The following is a 15,826-nucleotide window of genomic DNA, read 5'->3' on the forward strand; positions in this document are numbered from 1 at the left end:
TTTATAATTGTAATGAGCGTAATATAATTGTAATGAGCTTGAGTTAATGTGTAGAGTGTGGAGTGATGTTGGTCCTGTACATATGGGACTGTTGAGTGACGGTTCACTGGGAAAGATAGGTTATAAATCAAGGAGAATGACAATAAAGCCACTCGTGTATATCCCTTTAATTTTCCAATTGTAGTATTTGTTATAGAAAATTTATATAAATAAGGAAAAATAGAAATTTAAAGTTATAAAACTAACCTAATCTCACTATCCAAGATGGTCATATCCAAGGTAGTCATAACATTTTATTATCTGATCTTCTGAACCTTTTCTATGTGTGTAAATACATGTGAATTTATAGGTAAGTATTTCCCAAAAATATGGTAGTATATAATTTTTTTACCCTTACTGTGACATCCTCTCCATAAATATATATAAATATAAAAATAATGGTTATAGCCTGGCCTGTGGTGGCACAGTGGCTAAAGCATCGACCTGGAACACTAGAGTCACTGGTTCAAAACCCTGGGCTTGCCTGGTCAAGGCACATATGGGAGTTGATGCTTCCTCCCGCCCCCCCCCCCCCCCCCCCCCCCCCGTCTCTCTCTCTCTTCTCGCTAAAATGAATAAATAAAATCTTAAAAAAAATAATGGTTATATACTATTCCATTTTATGGTTACAGTACAATTTTTATCACCAGTCCCTCTTGTTCATTTAGATACTTCCCAATTGTGGTATCTATTCAATTATACATAGTTATTATCTACAGTGCTGCATAGATATCTTTGTGTACACATCTTTGTCTACTTGACTATTTCCTTACGATAAATTCATACTTCTAGGTCGATTTGTACATTTTTGTTTTAAGGCTTTTTGCCAAATAACTGCCAAATTGCCCTCCAAGAGTGGAAGGAAGATCCTTAAGTAAAATGTATACATATTCTTTCTTGAAAGATTATAAACCTACATGCAAATGAGGTTTTTTTGTTTGTTTGTTTTTGACAGAGTCAGAGAGAGGGAGAGATAGGGACAGACAGACAGGAGGGAGAGAGATGGGAAGCATCAGTTCTTCGTTGTAGCTCCTTAGTTGTTCATTGATTGTGTTCTCATATGTGCCTTGATGGGGGGGCTATAGCAGAGCAAGTAACCTGTGCTCAAGCCAGCAACCTTGGGCTCAAGCCAGCGACCATGGGGTCATGTTTATGATCCCACACTCAAGCTGGTGAGCCTGTGCTCAAGCTGGCGACCCTGGAGTTTAGAACCTGGGTTCTCAGCTTCCCAGTCCAACGCTTTATCCACTGCACCACCTCTTCGTCAGACGCAAAAGTTTTTGTTTTTGTTTTTGTTTTCCTTTCTGTGACAGAGACAGAGAGAGGGACAGATAGACACAGACAGACAGAAAGGGAGATAGATGAGACACGGAAGATTTTTTTTTTGTTTTTGTTTTTTCATTTTTCTGAAGCTGGAAACAGGGAGAGACAGACCGACTCCTGCATGCGCCCGACCGGGATCCACCCGGCACGCCCACCAGGGGCAACGCTCTGCCCACCAGGGGGCGACGCTCTGCCCATCCTGGGCGTCGCCATGTTGCGACCAGAGCCACTCTAGCGCCTGAGGCAGAGGCCACAGAGCCATCCCCAGCACCCGGGCCATCTTTGCTCCAATGGAGCCTCGCTGCGGGAGGGGAAGAGAGAGACAGAGAGGAAAGCGCGGCGGAGGGGTGGAGAAGCAAATGGGCGCTTCTCCTGTGTGCCCTGGCCGGGAATCGAACCCAGGTCCTCCGCACGCTAGGCCGACGCTCTACGCTGAGCCAACCGGCCAGGGTGCAAAAGAGTTTTTATAACTGAAAAAAATTTGCCAATCTGAAATCACTGTAAAAGAAAAATGATTGAGTTAGGTTTTGTGACTACTCTTGGAATTTTTCTGCCAGAACATTTTTTTTTCTCTCTCTCTTTTGATATTTATCTAGAATTGCAAAAAAAATCATCTCACATTTCTGAGCATGGTGTTTGAGATCAGGCCAGATTCTGTTTATAATTTTAAACTTAGAGTTTTTTAAAAGATACGCTTATTCTGCTGTAAGTACAATCCCAGAAGTAAGAGATAACTTTCTGTTTTTCCTCATTTAGGTTTCAACTCTCTGTGCTGTTGGGTCAAGAGTAAGAGAGGTAGATCTGATCTGTGTCTATGCTGAAGAAGCATGAGCTCGCAGTAACTAGCAGCCAACTTCTCTTTCTTGTAACAGTTGCAGGTTTTTTGTAGTGGTAGTGCACGGTCTTCTTTTGAGAAGGCTGTGGGTACCTTATAAACATAATTTACTTGAACTTTGCCTTCTCCAAAAAAGGTGCTATCTTAACATGGAAGTATCTTTCTCACAGTTTTACAGTATGTTATGAGTTAGTTAACTCCTTAATCTTTTGCCTCCCATGAAATCTTCCCATAGCTTCATTTTCTTTTGTTTTGGTAAATGAGTTTCAACTCTTTATTTTCTCTCTGCTGCTTCTGCTGCTGCACCTCTCATTTCCTCTGAATCTTCCCATCTTGTCAGTGGGGTTTTATAATTTGCAGTGATAATGATAATTGCTTATATTTATAGAGTATATATTATATATTAAGTGCTATACATTACTTACTGAATTCTTTAACAGCCCTATGAGGTATATGTTATTATTTCTCCATTTTATAGATAAGGTAACCTAGGCCTAGAGAGTTTTTTTTTTTAAGATTTTTTTTATTATTATTCATTATAGAGAGGGGAGAGAGAGTGAGAGAAGGGGGGTGGAGCAGGAAGCATCAACTCCCATATGTGCCTTGACCAGGCAAGCCCAGGGTTTTGAACCAGCAACCTCAGCGTTTCCAGGTTGACACTTTATCCACTGCGCCACCACAGGTCAGGCCGGCCTAGATAGTTTTAATAAACTTCTCCATGGTAACCTAGTTAGTAAATGCTGGATCTTGTGTTCAAAGCTAGCAAACCTAGGTGTTCTAATTTCAGAGCCCACATTCCTACCCACTATGCTGTTGCTCCCTCACTAATCTGAAAATCTGTGTGTGAACTAACTTGACTTTATTTATTTATTTTTTTTGTTAAAATTTTATTTATTTATTTATTCATTTTAGAGAGGAGAGTTAGAGTGAGAGAGAGAGAGAGAGAAAGGGGGGAAGAGCAGGAAGCATCAACTCCCATATGTGCCTTGAGCAGGCAAGCCCAGGGTTTTGAACCGGTGACCTCAGCATTCCAGGTCAACGCTTTATCCACTGCTCCACCACAGGTCAGGCTAACTTGACTTTAAACCAGATTAAATATTTGTTGCTGAATGAGTACTGACTGAATGAGTAGTCTTTGGTGAAGAAGAGAATAATGCAGAAGGGAACTTCTCCTTTTCATTTTAGCTTTCCTTAAAACAACAAAACTGTCAGAAAATGTTTTAGAAGTTAATGTGGATTTATGACAAGGATTGATAACGGATTCTGCAGTCAATTCCAAGATCCCTGAAACTAGGCGAACAAAAGAGTTTGCCTATCAGATGCCCTTTTTTTTGTTCATTGCAAAATCAGTAATCATAAGCCTTATGCTTTTTAAAAATTTTTTATTTATTTATTTATTTACTTATTTATTTTACAGAGACAGAGAGTCAGAGAGAGGGATAGATAGGAACAGACAGACAGGAATGAGAGTCAGAGATGAGAAGCATCAATCATCAGTTTTTCCTTCAGCGGACCAAGTAACCTGTTGCTCGAGCCATTGACCTTGTGCTCAAGCTGGTGAGCTTTTGCTCAAACCAGATGAGCTGGGCTCAAGCTGGCGACCTCAGGGTCTCGAACCTGGGTCTTCCGCATCCCAGTTCGACGCTCTATCCGCTGTGCCACTGCCTGGTCAGGCTAAAATCTAACTCTTTTTTTTTTTTTTTTTTTTAACAGAGACAGAGAATCAGAGAGAGGGATAGATAAGGGCAGACAGATAGGAACGGAGAGAGATTAGAAGCATCAGTCATCAATTTTTCGTTGTGACACCTTAGTTCATTGATTGCTTTCTTATATGTGCCTTGACTGTGGGCCTTCAGCAGACAGAGTAACCCCTTGCTCGAGCCAGCGACCTTGGTTGGGTCCAAGCTGGTGAGCTTTGCTCAAACCAGATGAGCCACTCAAGCTTGCGACCTTGAGTCTGGAACCCAGTCCAACACTCTATCCATTGCGCCACCACCTGGTCAGGCAAGGTTTGACTTTTTTTTTGGTATTTTTTTTTCTGAAGTTAAAAACGGGGAGGCAGTCAGACAGACTCCCGCATGTGCCCTACCGGGATCCACCCGGCACGCCCACCAGGGGGCGATGCTCTGCCCATCTGGGGCATTGTTCTGTTGCGACCAGAGCCATTCTAGCACCTGAGGCAGAGGCCATGGAGCCATCCTCAGCGCCTGGGCCAACTTTGCTCCAATGGAGCCTTGGCTGCTGGAGAGAAAGAGAGAGACAGAGAGGAAGGAGAGGAGGAGGGGTGGAGAAGGAGATGGGCACTTCTCCTGTGTGCCCTGGCCGGGAATCGAACCCGGGACTCCTGCACGCCAGGTCGACGCTCTACCACTGAGCCAACTGGCCAGGGCCAAGGTTTGACATTTGTTGTTGTTAAATACCTTAAATTTTGCAAGTAAGTCTGTTGCAATTTTAATTATAAATTTAGTCATCCTGGTTTTAGTTTAGGGTTCCAGTCCAAATTTCTCTAGTCTTTCACTTAGCTGAAGTCAACCTTATTGAAGATGAAGCATCCTACAAAAGGTGTAGACTATTTGGTTCTTTTGGTTCTGTTTTTCTAGTTTTCTTGTTTTGTTTTGTTTTTTTTTTTTGTATTTTTTCAAAGTGAGAAGCCCTGAGATGGGGTGGCAGACAGACTCCTGCGTGTGCCCGACCAGGATCCACCCGGCATGCCCACCAGGGGGCGATGCTGGGCCAGATGGGTCGTTGTTCTGCTGCAACTGGAGCCATTATAGTGCCTGAGGTGGAGGCCATGGAGCCATCCTAAATGACCGGGCCAACTTTGCTCTGATGGAGCCTTGGTTGTGGGAGGGGAAAGAGAGAGATAAAGAGAAAGGAGAAGGGGAAGGTTAGAGAAGCACATGGGCGCTTCTCCTGTGTGCCCTGGTTGAGAATTGAACCTGGGACTTCCACACACTGGGCCGACCCTTTACCACTGACCCAACCAGTCAGGGCCTTCTTGGTTATTTTATGCAGTATATCTTGCTAACAGCTAGGTGACATTTTGGGAAGAGAATGAAAACCATTATATTCCCTATTTATGCCACCCTGACTCACCATGAGGAAGGAAATTTTGCTGCTCTGCTCACTGGTACCAGAAATACTTGGTCTGTAGCCCTTGTACTACTAAGGGCTATTACAGCCTCTCCTCTGATCCTAGCTATATTCTGAAATTCTCAGGGCACTTGACCATTTGTCTTAAACAATTATATTTAGAGCTTTACTTTGTTGCCCTCAATCCCATGTGTTCATGTGTCTGCCTCATCATTAAACCTTAAAAATGGACTGGAACTGGAATCTTTCCTGGAACTTACATTAAGGTGTCATTCTGTTTGGACTCCTCTTTTTTGTTTTCTTTAATATGGCTAATCTTTATTCCTTTGAATTTTTTAGAGCAGTGTTTTTCAACCACCAGTCCACCCGAAATTTTGTGCTGGTTTGTGGAAAAGTTAATCACCTTGATGTTGTATGGAGATTACAGACCCAATGATTATAGACTCTGTAGTCTTCATACAACATCAGGATGGTTAATTCTTTTGCAGGCTGGCATGAAATTTCTGGTGGACCATCACTGGCCCGCGGACTGGAGGTTAAAAAACACTGCTAGAGGTAGATTGAAGGGCTATATATTGCTTCTTAGCCTTTTGACTCAGATCAAATGTAGATTGAAGTGATAAACCAGCAGTCTTTCAAGAAAAAGGCCAACATTCTCCAATGTGAAAGGGGAGAAAGATCTGTTTTCCTGAATGATTTTTGTCACTCATGTAATCATGGGTGAAGGTATGGGGATGGCAGACCCTTAAGAATTGACTTAACCGTCTGACTAGGCAGTGGTGCAGTGGATAGAGCGTCGGACTGGGATGCTGAGGACCCAGGTTCGAGACCCCGAGGTCGCCAGCTTGAGTGCGGGCTCATCTGGTTTGAGCAAAAAAGCTCACCGGCTTGGACCCAAGGTCTCTGGCTCAAGCGAGGGGTTACTCGGTCTGCTGAAGGCCCGTGGTCAAGGCACATATGAGAAAGCAATCAATGAACAACTAAGATGTCGCAATGCGCAACGAAAAACTAATGATTGATGCTTCTCATTTCTTTGTTCCTGTCTGTCCCTGTCTATCCCTCACTCTGACTCTCTCTCTGTCTCTGTAAAAAAAAAAAAAAAAAAAAAAAAAGAATTGACTTAACCTTTCAGAGTAGATTTTCCTATAGATATAGTCTTTTAGTGATTTTTTAAAAATTTTTTGAATAGTTTTATTAGAGGAGGAGATTTATTAATATGCTGGCTGCATATGACTAACACGGAGCATCTGCAGGCCCAAATCTTTGTGATTTTCTCAACATACTTATTCTTGAAATCTTTCCTAAATTTTAAATGGATAAAGGTCATAAAATATTTATTATAACTACACAATTACACATCTGCACTGATAAAATATTTAGTAAGTAAAACTTCAATAAGAAAATGCCAACAGGCCTGACCTGTGGTGGCGCAGTGGGATAAAGCGTCGACCTGGAACACTGAGGTCGCCAGTTCCAAACCTTGGGCTTGCCTGGTCAAGGCACATATGGGAGTTGATGCTTCCTGCTCCTCCCCCTTCTCTTTCTCTCTCTCTCTCTCTCTCACTCCTCTCTCTCTAAAAAAATCAATAAATAAAATATTAAAAAAAAAAAAAAAGAAAATGCCAACAAATTCCTGTTGAGTTTGCAGCAGAAATCGAGATGAGGCTGTAGGGATGCAGAATCAGTATCTGCTTCACTGAATGTTTTTCCATTATTTTGACATTGCATTTTCTCATCCTTAGCCTCTTTTCATCTCCACAGATCAACTCCTTACCTTTTTTTTGGAAATAATTAACAGAGTAGTAAAACACCATAGATAAGCTCTTAAATGTCTTACCCTTTTAGTCCTACAGAAAAAATATTAATCAGCCTCCAGACTTTCCAGTTGGTCTTGTTTGTCTCTTAGCCCTTTCTCTTTCAGCCATGGTATCAAATGAGACCCTCTGACTCTGATGGGCAAATATATCAAGAACAGATCTATTTTCCAGAGAAAATAATGAATACTGAAGTAAGAAAAGGGACTAGAACAAGAATGTAATGTGCTGCCTGACCAGGTGGTGGCGCAGTGGATAGAGCATTGGACTGGGAGGCTGAGGACCCAGGTTTGAGACCCCGAGGTCCCAGCTTGAGCACGGGCTCATCTGATTTAAGCAAAGCTCACCAGCTTGGACCCAAGATTGCTGGCTCGAGCAAGGGGTTACTTGGTCTCCTGAAGGCCCGCGGTCAAGGCACATATGAGAAAGCAATCAATAAACAACTAAGGCGTCGCAATGTGCAACGAAAAACTAATGATTGATGCTTCACATCTCTCTGTTCTGTCTGTCCCTGTCTATCCCTCTCTCTGACTCTCTCTGTCTCTGTAAAATAAATAAATAAATAAAGTGTCCAAAAAAAAAAAAAGTAATGTGCTTAAGGGCTCTGTGAATATGAGGGACAGAAGAGGAAGGGACATTGAAAATTACTTTCAGCCCTGGCCTGCTGGCTCAGTGGTAGGGCATTGGCCCAGTGTATGGAAGTTCCATCTTCGATTTCTGGCCACAGCACACTGGAGAGGCACCCATATGCTTCTCCACCCTTCTCCCTCTCCTTTCTCTCGATCTCTTTCTTCCCCTCCCGCAGCCAAGGCTCCATTGGAGCAAAGTTGGTTCCGGGTGCTGAGGATGGCTCCATGGCCTCTGCCTCAGGCACTAGAATGGCTCCAGTTGCAACAGAGCAATGCCCCAGAGGGGCAGAGCATCGCCCCCTGGTGGGCATGCCGGGTGGATCCTGGTCAGGCACATGCAGGAGTCTCTCTGCCTCCCTGCTTCTCACTTCAGAAAAAAAAAAAAAAAAGGTTACTTTCTAAAAGGTATCACAGAGCTGAGGCAGGAGCTCATTGTCAGGTTTAGTTTGAAACAAACCCTGGTTGTTTCATTGTGTAAGATAAGATGTCTGAGTGTGTATATACACATTTACAGTTGTGTGTTTTTTTTTTAACAGCATCTGGGAACAAGAGACCCATGGCATCTGAGGTAAGTTTTATTTTTTTATTTTTTGTTCTTGTTTTGTGAGAGAGAAACACACACACATACAAGAAAGAGAGATTAGAAGCATCAACTTGTAGTTTTGGTTGTTCATTGATCGCTTCCCATATGTGCCTTGACGGTGGGGCTCAAGCCACTCCAGTGACCCCTTGCTTAAGCCAGCAATCATGGGATCATGTTGACACTCTGTCCACTGCATCACCACTGATTAGGCTGAGGTAAATTTCGTATTGACACAGTGGTTCTAAAACTTTAATTCTAAGATAGAAGAATACCTATTTATGACATCTTTATTTTCTTCCTACTGAGTCTTGGGAGCTAGACAGGGTGCTTGCATGTGTTTGGTAAGCTAGAAATTATACAACTCAATTTTTGTTGCAGTTTATTATGGATATTAATTTATTATATTTTTAATGTACAAGTGCTGTGTGCCGAGTAAATAATGTACTTGAGTGACCTTTCTAGATTTTTTTTTTTAAGTGAGAGGAGGGAAGATAGAGAGATTCCTGCATTCTCCCTGACCATAGTCTACCCAGCAACCCCCCCCCCCCGGGGGCCAATGCTTACAATCGGTTGAGCCACTGGCTGCCGAAGGGGAAGAGGGAGAGAAGGAAGAAAGGGAGGTGAAAGAGAAGCAGATGGTCTCTACTCACGTGTGCCCTGACTGGGGATTGAACCCGGGACATCTGCATGCTAGGCAGATGCTCTATCCCAATCATCAGCAAACTCATTAGTCAATAGAGCCAAATATCAACAGTATTATTTTGAGAGCAAAAATTTTTTTTTTTTTTTGTATTTTTCTGAAGCTGGAAACGGGGAGAGACAGACAGACTCCCGCATGCGCCCGACCGGGATCCACTCGGCACGCCCACCAGGGGCGACGCTCTGCCCACCAGGGCAGAGCTCTGCCCCTCCAGGGCGTCACTCTGCCGCGTCCAGAGCCACTCTAGCGCCTGGGGCAGAGGCCAAGGAGCCATCCCCAGCGCCTGGGCCATCTTTGCTCCAATGGAGCCTTGCTGCAGGAGGGGAAGAGAGAGACAGAGAGGAAGGAGGGGGGGGTGGAGAAGCAAATGGGCACTTCTCCTATGTGCCCTGGCTGGGAATTGAACCCTGGTCCCCCGCACGCCAGGCCGACACTCTACCACTGAGCCAACCGGCCAGGGCCTTTGGTTTTTTTTTGTATTTTTCTGAAGTTGGAAACAGGGAGGCAGTCAGACGCCCACATGCGCTGACCGGGATCCACCTGGCACGCCCACCAGGGGGTGATGCTCTGCCCATCTGGGGCGTTGCTCTGTTGCAACCAGAGCCATTCTAGTGCCTGAGGCAGAGGCCATAGAGCCATCCCCAGCGCCCGGGCCACCTTTGCTCGAATGCTTGGCTGCGGGAGGGGAAGAGAGAGACAGAGAGGAAGGAGAGGGGGAGGGGTGGAGAAGCAGATGGGCGCTTCTCCTGTGTGCCCTGGCCGGGAATCGAACCCAGGACCCCTGCACGCCAGGCCGACGCTCTACCACTGAGCCAACCGGCCAGGGCAGAGAGCCAAATTTTTTAAACTATATAGGTGGGTTACATTGTTATTAACTTAATTAGGGTGGAGTACCCTTTTTGGAAGAGCCACGCTCAAGGGGCCTAAGAGCCGCATGTGGCTCGCGAGCCGCAGTTTGCTGACCAAGGCTCTATCCAAAAAGCCAATTGGCCAGGGCCTATGGGTATTATTATTTAATTTTGCGAACAACTTCTATGAGGGAGGTACTGTTATCCATGTTTTACAGATGAAGAAAGCTCAAGCTGGCGACCTTGGGGTCTCGAACCTGGGTCCTCCACATCCCAGTCCGACGCTCTATGCACTGCGCCACTGCCTGGTCAGGCAGGTTCTAAGATCTTAACATCCTATTTTCACTAGTTTTGCCTTCTGGTTATTTGAATCAGTATTGATGTCATGGAGCATACCTTCTTGTCTGTTGTGCTGGCATTTTGGCTGTGAGAAATAGCCTGCTTGGTTCTGCTCTACTGGTTTTACTTCTTCCTTATTTCAGGGTGGAAAACAAAGCCATGTCATGTTCTCAGGAATCTTCTTCAAGGCACTGAGGCCTCTACTCTATCTCAGAGGAGTCATCTCACTGCCTCAGCCTTTTAATTCCTGGGTTTGCAGAACTTGAATTTGCCAGCTTTGAGGTGATTTCTGGTGAATTCAGTTTGAAGAGTTAGCATTCAAATTGAATTGAAGTTTAGAGGGGTAGTACTCTCTGAAAGGAAGCTGGTGAAAAAATAAAGGATCCATAGAACTCTGCTTATAATCTATCTTGTTTTTGTGTACTTCTCTTTCTACTTTTCTTTAATGATACTCATTTTTACTTTCTTTTTTTTTTTTTTTTTGCTTTTTTTTTTGCATTTTTCTGAAGCTGGAAACAGGGAGAGACAGTCAGACAGACTCCCGCATGCGCCCGACCGGGATCCACCTGGCACGCCCACCATGGGGCGATGCTGTGCCCATCCTGGGCGTCGCCATGTTGCGACCAGAGCCACTCTAGCGCCTGAGGCAGAGGCCACAGAGCCATCCCCCGCGCCCGGGCCATCTTTGCTCCAATGGAGCCTTAGCTGCGGGAGGGGAAGAGAGAGACAGAGAGGAAGGCGCGGCAGAGGGATGGAGAAGCAAATGGGCGCTTCTCCTGTGTGCCCTGGCCGGGAATCGAACCCGGGTCCTCCGCACACTAGGCCGACGCTCTACCGCTGAGCCAACCGGCCAGGGCTCTTTTTTTTTTTTCTAAGTGAGAGGAGAGTACATAGTGAAACAGACTCCCGCATGTGTTCTGACTGAGATCTACCCGGTATCCCCATCTGGAGTCAACACTTGGATCAACCAAGCTATCCTCAGCCCCTGGGGCTGATGACACTCTAACTAATCGAAAGGGGAAGACAGGGAGAAGGGGGAGAGGGAGAGGAAGAAAAGCAAATGGTCACTTCTCCTGTGTGCCCTGACAGGGGATTGAATCTGAGACGTTCGCATGCTGGGCTGACAGTGTTTCCACTGAGCCAACTGGCCATGGTCTCATTTTTACATTTATGCCATCATTCTGAGGACCAGAGGTCACATATGCATCCATTGGAGTTTTCTTCTGTTTTTTTTAGCCAGTTAATTCACTGGGAGGCAACACTATAGCTCTGTGTTTGCATGCGGTTGGTCTTCTGAAGATTTTATAAATGTGCATAACCTAAAAAGGGTGTGTTGACTGTTTTGATGTACCATCGTATTTGTTTAGCATATTATGTGGGAGTTATGTATTAATCTTGACTCTTCTTTTTCTAGGTGCTTTATGCCCCTGGCATGTCCATTAAGAAAATAGGTCACAGAGGTGTTGATTCTTCAGGAGAGACAACATATAAAAAGGTGTGTCTGGGTGGAACCCTTTCATATTACTCCAGAAAGGAATAGTTCTGTCTCCTTGAAATTATTCTCCATGTTCTATTCTATTTTCTTGATATTGTAAGCCTTTACACAATAACTGTCATACAACTTGGACTTCAGAGTTTTCTTCACAAAAGGTGAAATGAGTTATCCCCCCCTTTTTTTTCTGAGAAGGAGAGAGAGATGAGAAGCATCAACTTATAGTTGCATCACTTCAGGTGTTCATTGATTGCTTCTTATACGTGCCAAGCTGAGCAAGTGACCCCTGTGACCTTGGGCTTCAAGCTGGTGACCCTGCACTCTAGCCGGCGAGCTTGTGTTCAAGGCAGATGAGCCCACACTCAAACTGCTGACCTCAGGGTTTTTTTTTTTGGTTTTTTTTGTTTTTTCATTTTTCTGAAGCTGGAAACAGGGAGAGACAGTCAGACAGACTCCCGCATGCGCCCGACCGGGATCCACCCGGCACGCCCACCAGGGGCGGTGCTCTGCCCACCAGGGGGCGATGCTCTGCCCATCTTGGGCGTCGCCATGTTGCGACCAGAGCCACTCTAGCGGCTGAGGCAGAGGCCACAGAGCCATCCCCAGCGCCCGGGCCATCTTTGCTCCAATGGAGCCTTGGCTGCAGGAGGGGAAGAGAGAGACAGAGAGGAAAGCGCGGCGGAGGGGTGGAGAAGCAAATGGGCGCTTCTCCTGTGTGCCCTGGCCGGGAATTGAACCCAGGTCCTCCGCACGCTAGGCCGACGCTCTACCGCTGAGCCAACCGGCCAGGGCGACCTCAGGGTTTTAATCCTGGGTCCTCAATGTCCTAGGTTGAAGCTCTGTCCACTGTGCCACCACTGGTTGAGCTCCCATCTGTATTAATCTGATTAAATGAGATGTCTTCCTGTCTGTATCTCTGGCTCGAGCAAGAGGTCACTGGCTCAACTGGAGCCCCCTGGTCAAGGCACATATGAGAAGCAATCAGTGAACAACTAAAGTGCCACAACTATGAGTTGATGCTTCTCATCTCTCTCCCTTCTGTCTCTCTCTCTCTAAAAAAATATGTAGTTTAAGCTGGTGAATAGGGTCTAGAACCACCTGCTTTATGAGCTTTCTGATGGATTAGAAAGATAGTAGTAATAGCCAAGAATAGAAAATTGTACTGATGAGGGGAAAACAGGAGAAAAGCATCCTGAGTGACCTCAGTTCTTCAGTTCTAGACTAATTTGGATATGCTTAGGCTTCCCAAGGGACATTGCTCAAATTTCCTTTTAGCACCTTTATGTTGTCTGATAGAGGGCATGCAGATTTCTTGAAGTCATGTTTCTGGCCTATGTAAATTTTTTTTGTGTCTGTTCTCTGGACTGACTCATTCTCAGTCAGGGACCTGACTCTCCCTACAAATGGGCTCTGAGGCCCATGTCAATTTAACAGACATTTATTGAGCTCCTTTTATGTGCTGAACATTGAGACAAAAAGATAACTTTATACTCTAATTGGAGAAGCAAACACCTAAAAGCACTAGTTATAATTTTAATGCCAAATGAGAACTAAGTAAGAGTTAGTGCTGTGGAAAATCATGTGGAACAAAACTATCTAATAGAACTTCCTATATTGATTCAAGTGTATTATAGGTGTTATCCAACATGGTAGCCATGAGTCATACTTGAATGTGGTTAGTAACATTAAAGAAGTACATTTTCTTGCCTGACAGGCAGTGGTACAGTGCATAGAGCATTGTACTGGGATGCAGATGACCCAGGTTCAAAACCTGAGGTCGCCAGCTTGAGCGTGGGGTGGCTGACTTGAATGTGGGATCATAGACATGACCCCAATGTCCTGGCTTGAGCAAGGCGTCACTCACTGTGCTGTAGCCGCGCCCCCCCCCTCCCCCCCCCCCGGTTAAGGCACATATGAGAAAGTAGTCAGTGAACAACTAAGGTGCCCAACAAAGAATTTATACTTCTCATCTCTCTTTCTTCCTGTCTGTATCTCTGTCTTTATCGCTGTCTCTCTGTCAAAAAAAAAGTACATTTTTTATTTTAATTACTGTATTTCACCATGTATAAGACGCTTCTATGTATAACACACTCCTTAATTTTGGGGCCTGAAATTTTTTTTTTTTTTTTTTGTATTTTTTCTGAAGCTGGAAACGGGGAGAGACAGTCAGACAGATTCCCACATGTGCCCGACCGGGATCCACCCGGCACGCCCACCAGGGGGCGAGGCTCTGCCCACCAGGGGGCGATGCTCTGCCCCTCTGGGGCGTCGCTCTGTTGCGACCAGAGCCACTCTAGCGCCTGGGGCAGAGGCCAAGGAGCCATCCCCAGTGCCCGGGCCATCTTTGCTCCAATGGAGCCTCGCTGCGGGAAGGGAAGAGAGAGACAGAGAGGAAGGAGAGGGGGAGGGGTGGAGAAGCAGATGGGCGCTTCTCCTGTGTGCCCTGGCCGGGAATTGTACCCGGGACTTCTGCACGCCAGGCCGACGCTCTACCACTGAGCCAACCGGCCAGGGCCTGGGGCCTGAAATTTGAAAAAAAAAAAAAAAAAGTTATTGACCTCAGGTTTTATTCATCATAAAGTTCATACAATTCCTCATCACTGTCAAAACTCCCATCTAGGCCCTGGCCGGTTGGCTCAGTGGTAGAGCGTCGGCCTGGCGTGCAGGAGTCCCGGGTTTGATTCTTGGACAGGGCACACAGGAGAAGCGCCCATCTGCTTCTCCACCCTTCCCCCTCTCCTTCCTCTCAGTCTCTCTCTTCCCCTCCCGCAGCCAGGGCTCCATTGGAGCAAAGTTGGCCCAGGCGCTGAGGATGGCTCTGTGGCCTCTGCCTCAGGTGCTAGAATGGCTCTGGTTGCAACAGAGCAACGCCCCAGATGGGCAGAGCATCGCCCCCTGGTGGGCATGCCAGGTGGATCCCGGTCAGGCGCATGTGGGAATCTGTTGACTGCCTTCCTGTTTCCAACTTCAGAAAAATACAAAAAAATAAATAAATTAAAAAATAAACAAAAAACTCCCATCCATTAGCTTGTTCTCATATGTGTCTGATGACTAATTACTGTCTTCAACAGTGAGTGCAAAAAGAAGCACAAGCAGAAATGCAAGTAAAAAAAGTCTACAACCATTGTATAAGATGCACCTAGTTTTAGACCCCAATTTTTTTTCTTTTTTTGTATTTTTCTGAAGTGAGAAGCAGGGAGGCAGTCAGACAGACTACTGCATGCGCATGACCGGGATCCACCCGGCATGCCCACTACTCTGCCCATCTGGGTTGTTGCTCCGCTGCAGTCGGAGCCATTCTAGCACCTGAGCCATGGAGCCCATCCTCAGTGCCTGGGCCAACTTTGCTCCAGTGGAGCCTTGGCAGCGGGAGGGAAAGAGAGAAATAGAAACAAGAGGGGGAAGGGGGAAGAAACAGATGGGTGCTTCTCCTGTGTGCCCTGGTCGGGATCAAACCCAGGACATCCACACACTGGGCTGACGCTGTACCTCTGAGCCAACCGGTCAGGACCTAGACCCCAAATTTAAAAAGAATATGTGCATCTTATACATGGGAAAATACAGTAACTTAAAATTAAGTAGCCACATGTGGCTAGTGGCTTATGTATTTGACAACACATGTCTGGGTGATATGATATTTTTCCATGGGATTGGGGGTGTGTGTGTGTGTGTGTGTGTGTGTGTGTGTGTGTGTGTGTGTATGTATGAGAGAGAGAGAGATAGAGAGAGAGAGAGAGATAAGGACAGGCAGGAAGGGAGAGAGATGAGAAGCATCAAGCATCTTCGTTGCAGCTCCCTAGTTCATTGATTGCTTTCTCATATGTGCCTTGACCGAGGGGCTACAGCAAGTGAGTGACCCCTTGCTCAAGCCAGCGACCCCATACTCAAGCTGGTGAGCCTGCGCTCAAGCTGGCTATTTCAGGGTTTCAAACCTGGGTCCTCTGCATCCCAGTCTGATGCTTTATCCACTACACTACCGCCTGGTCAGTCTGGAATTCTTTTTTTTTTTTTTTTTTGTATTTTTCCGAAGCTGGAAACGGGGAGGCAGTCAGACAGACTCCCCCATGCGCCTGACTGGGATCCACCCGGCATGCCCACCAGGGGGCGATGCTCTGCCCATCTTGGGGCGTT

At 45.8% G+C, this 15,826-nt stretch overlaps 1 protein-coding gene across 10 annotated transcripts in view; it reads left to right on the forward strand.

Moving 5' to 3' along the window:
* Nucleotides 1-15,826, forward strand: part of PIP5K1A (phosphatidylinositol-4-phosphate 5-kinase type 1 alpha) — a 64,986-nt gene that overhangs the window by 24,374 nt on the left and 24,786 nt on the right. For 7 of the 10 annotated variants that reach the window (XM_066377473.1, XM_066377472.1, XM_066377479.1 and 4 more), the window contains exons 2-4: nucleotides 2,119-2,157; nucleotides 8,270-8,301; nucleotides 11,618-11,698. In XM_066377473.1, coding sequence (XP_066233570.1) covers nucleotides 2,119-2,157; nucleotides 8,270-8,301; nucleotides 11,618-11,698 — 152 coding nt within the window. The remainder of the gene's footprint in view (nucleotides 1-2,118; nucleotides 2,158-8,269; nucleotides 8,302-11,617; nucleotides 11,699-15,826) is intronic. The other 3 variants (XM_066377477.1, XM_066377476.1, XM_066377478.1) reach the window with 2 other exon arrangements.

The sequence above is a fragment of the Saccopteryx leptura genome, chromosome 3 (assembly GCF_036850995.1).
Source record: "Saccopteryx leptura isolate mSacLep1 chromosome 3, mSacLep1_pri_phased_curated, whole genome shotgun sequence".
Taxonomy (NCBI): Eukaryota; Metazoa; Chordata; class Mammalia; order Chiroptera; family Emballonuridae; genus Saccopteryx; species Saccopteryx leptura.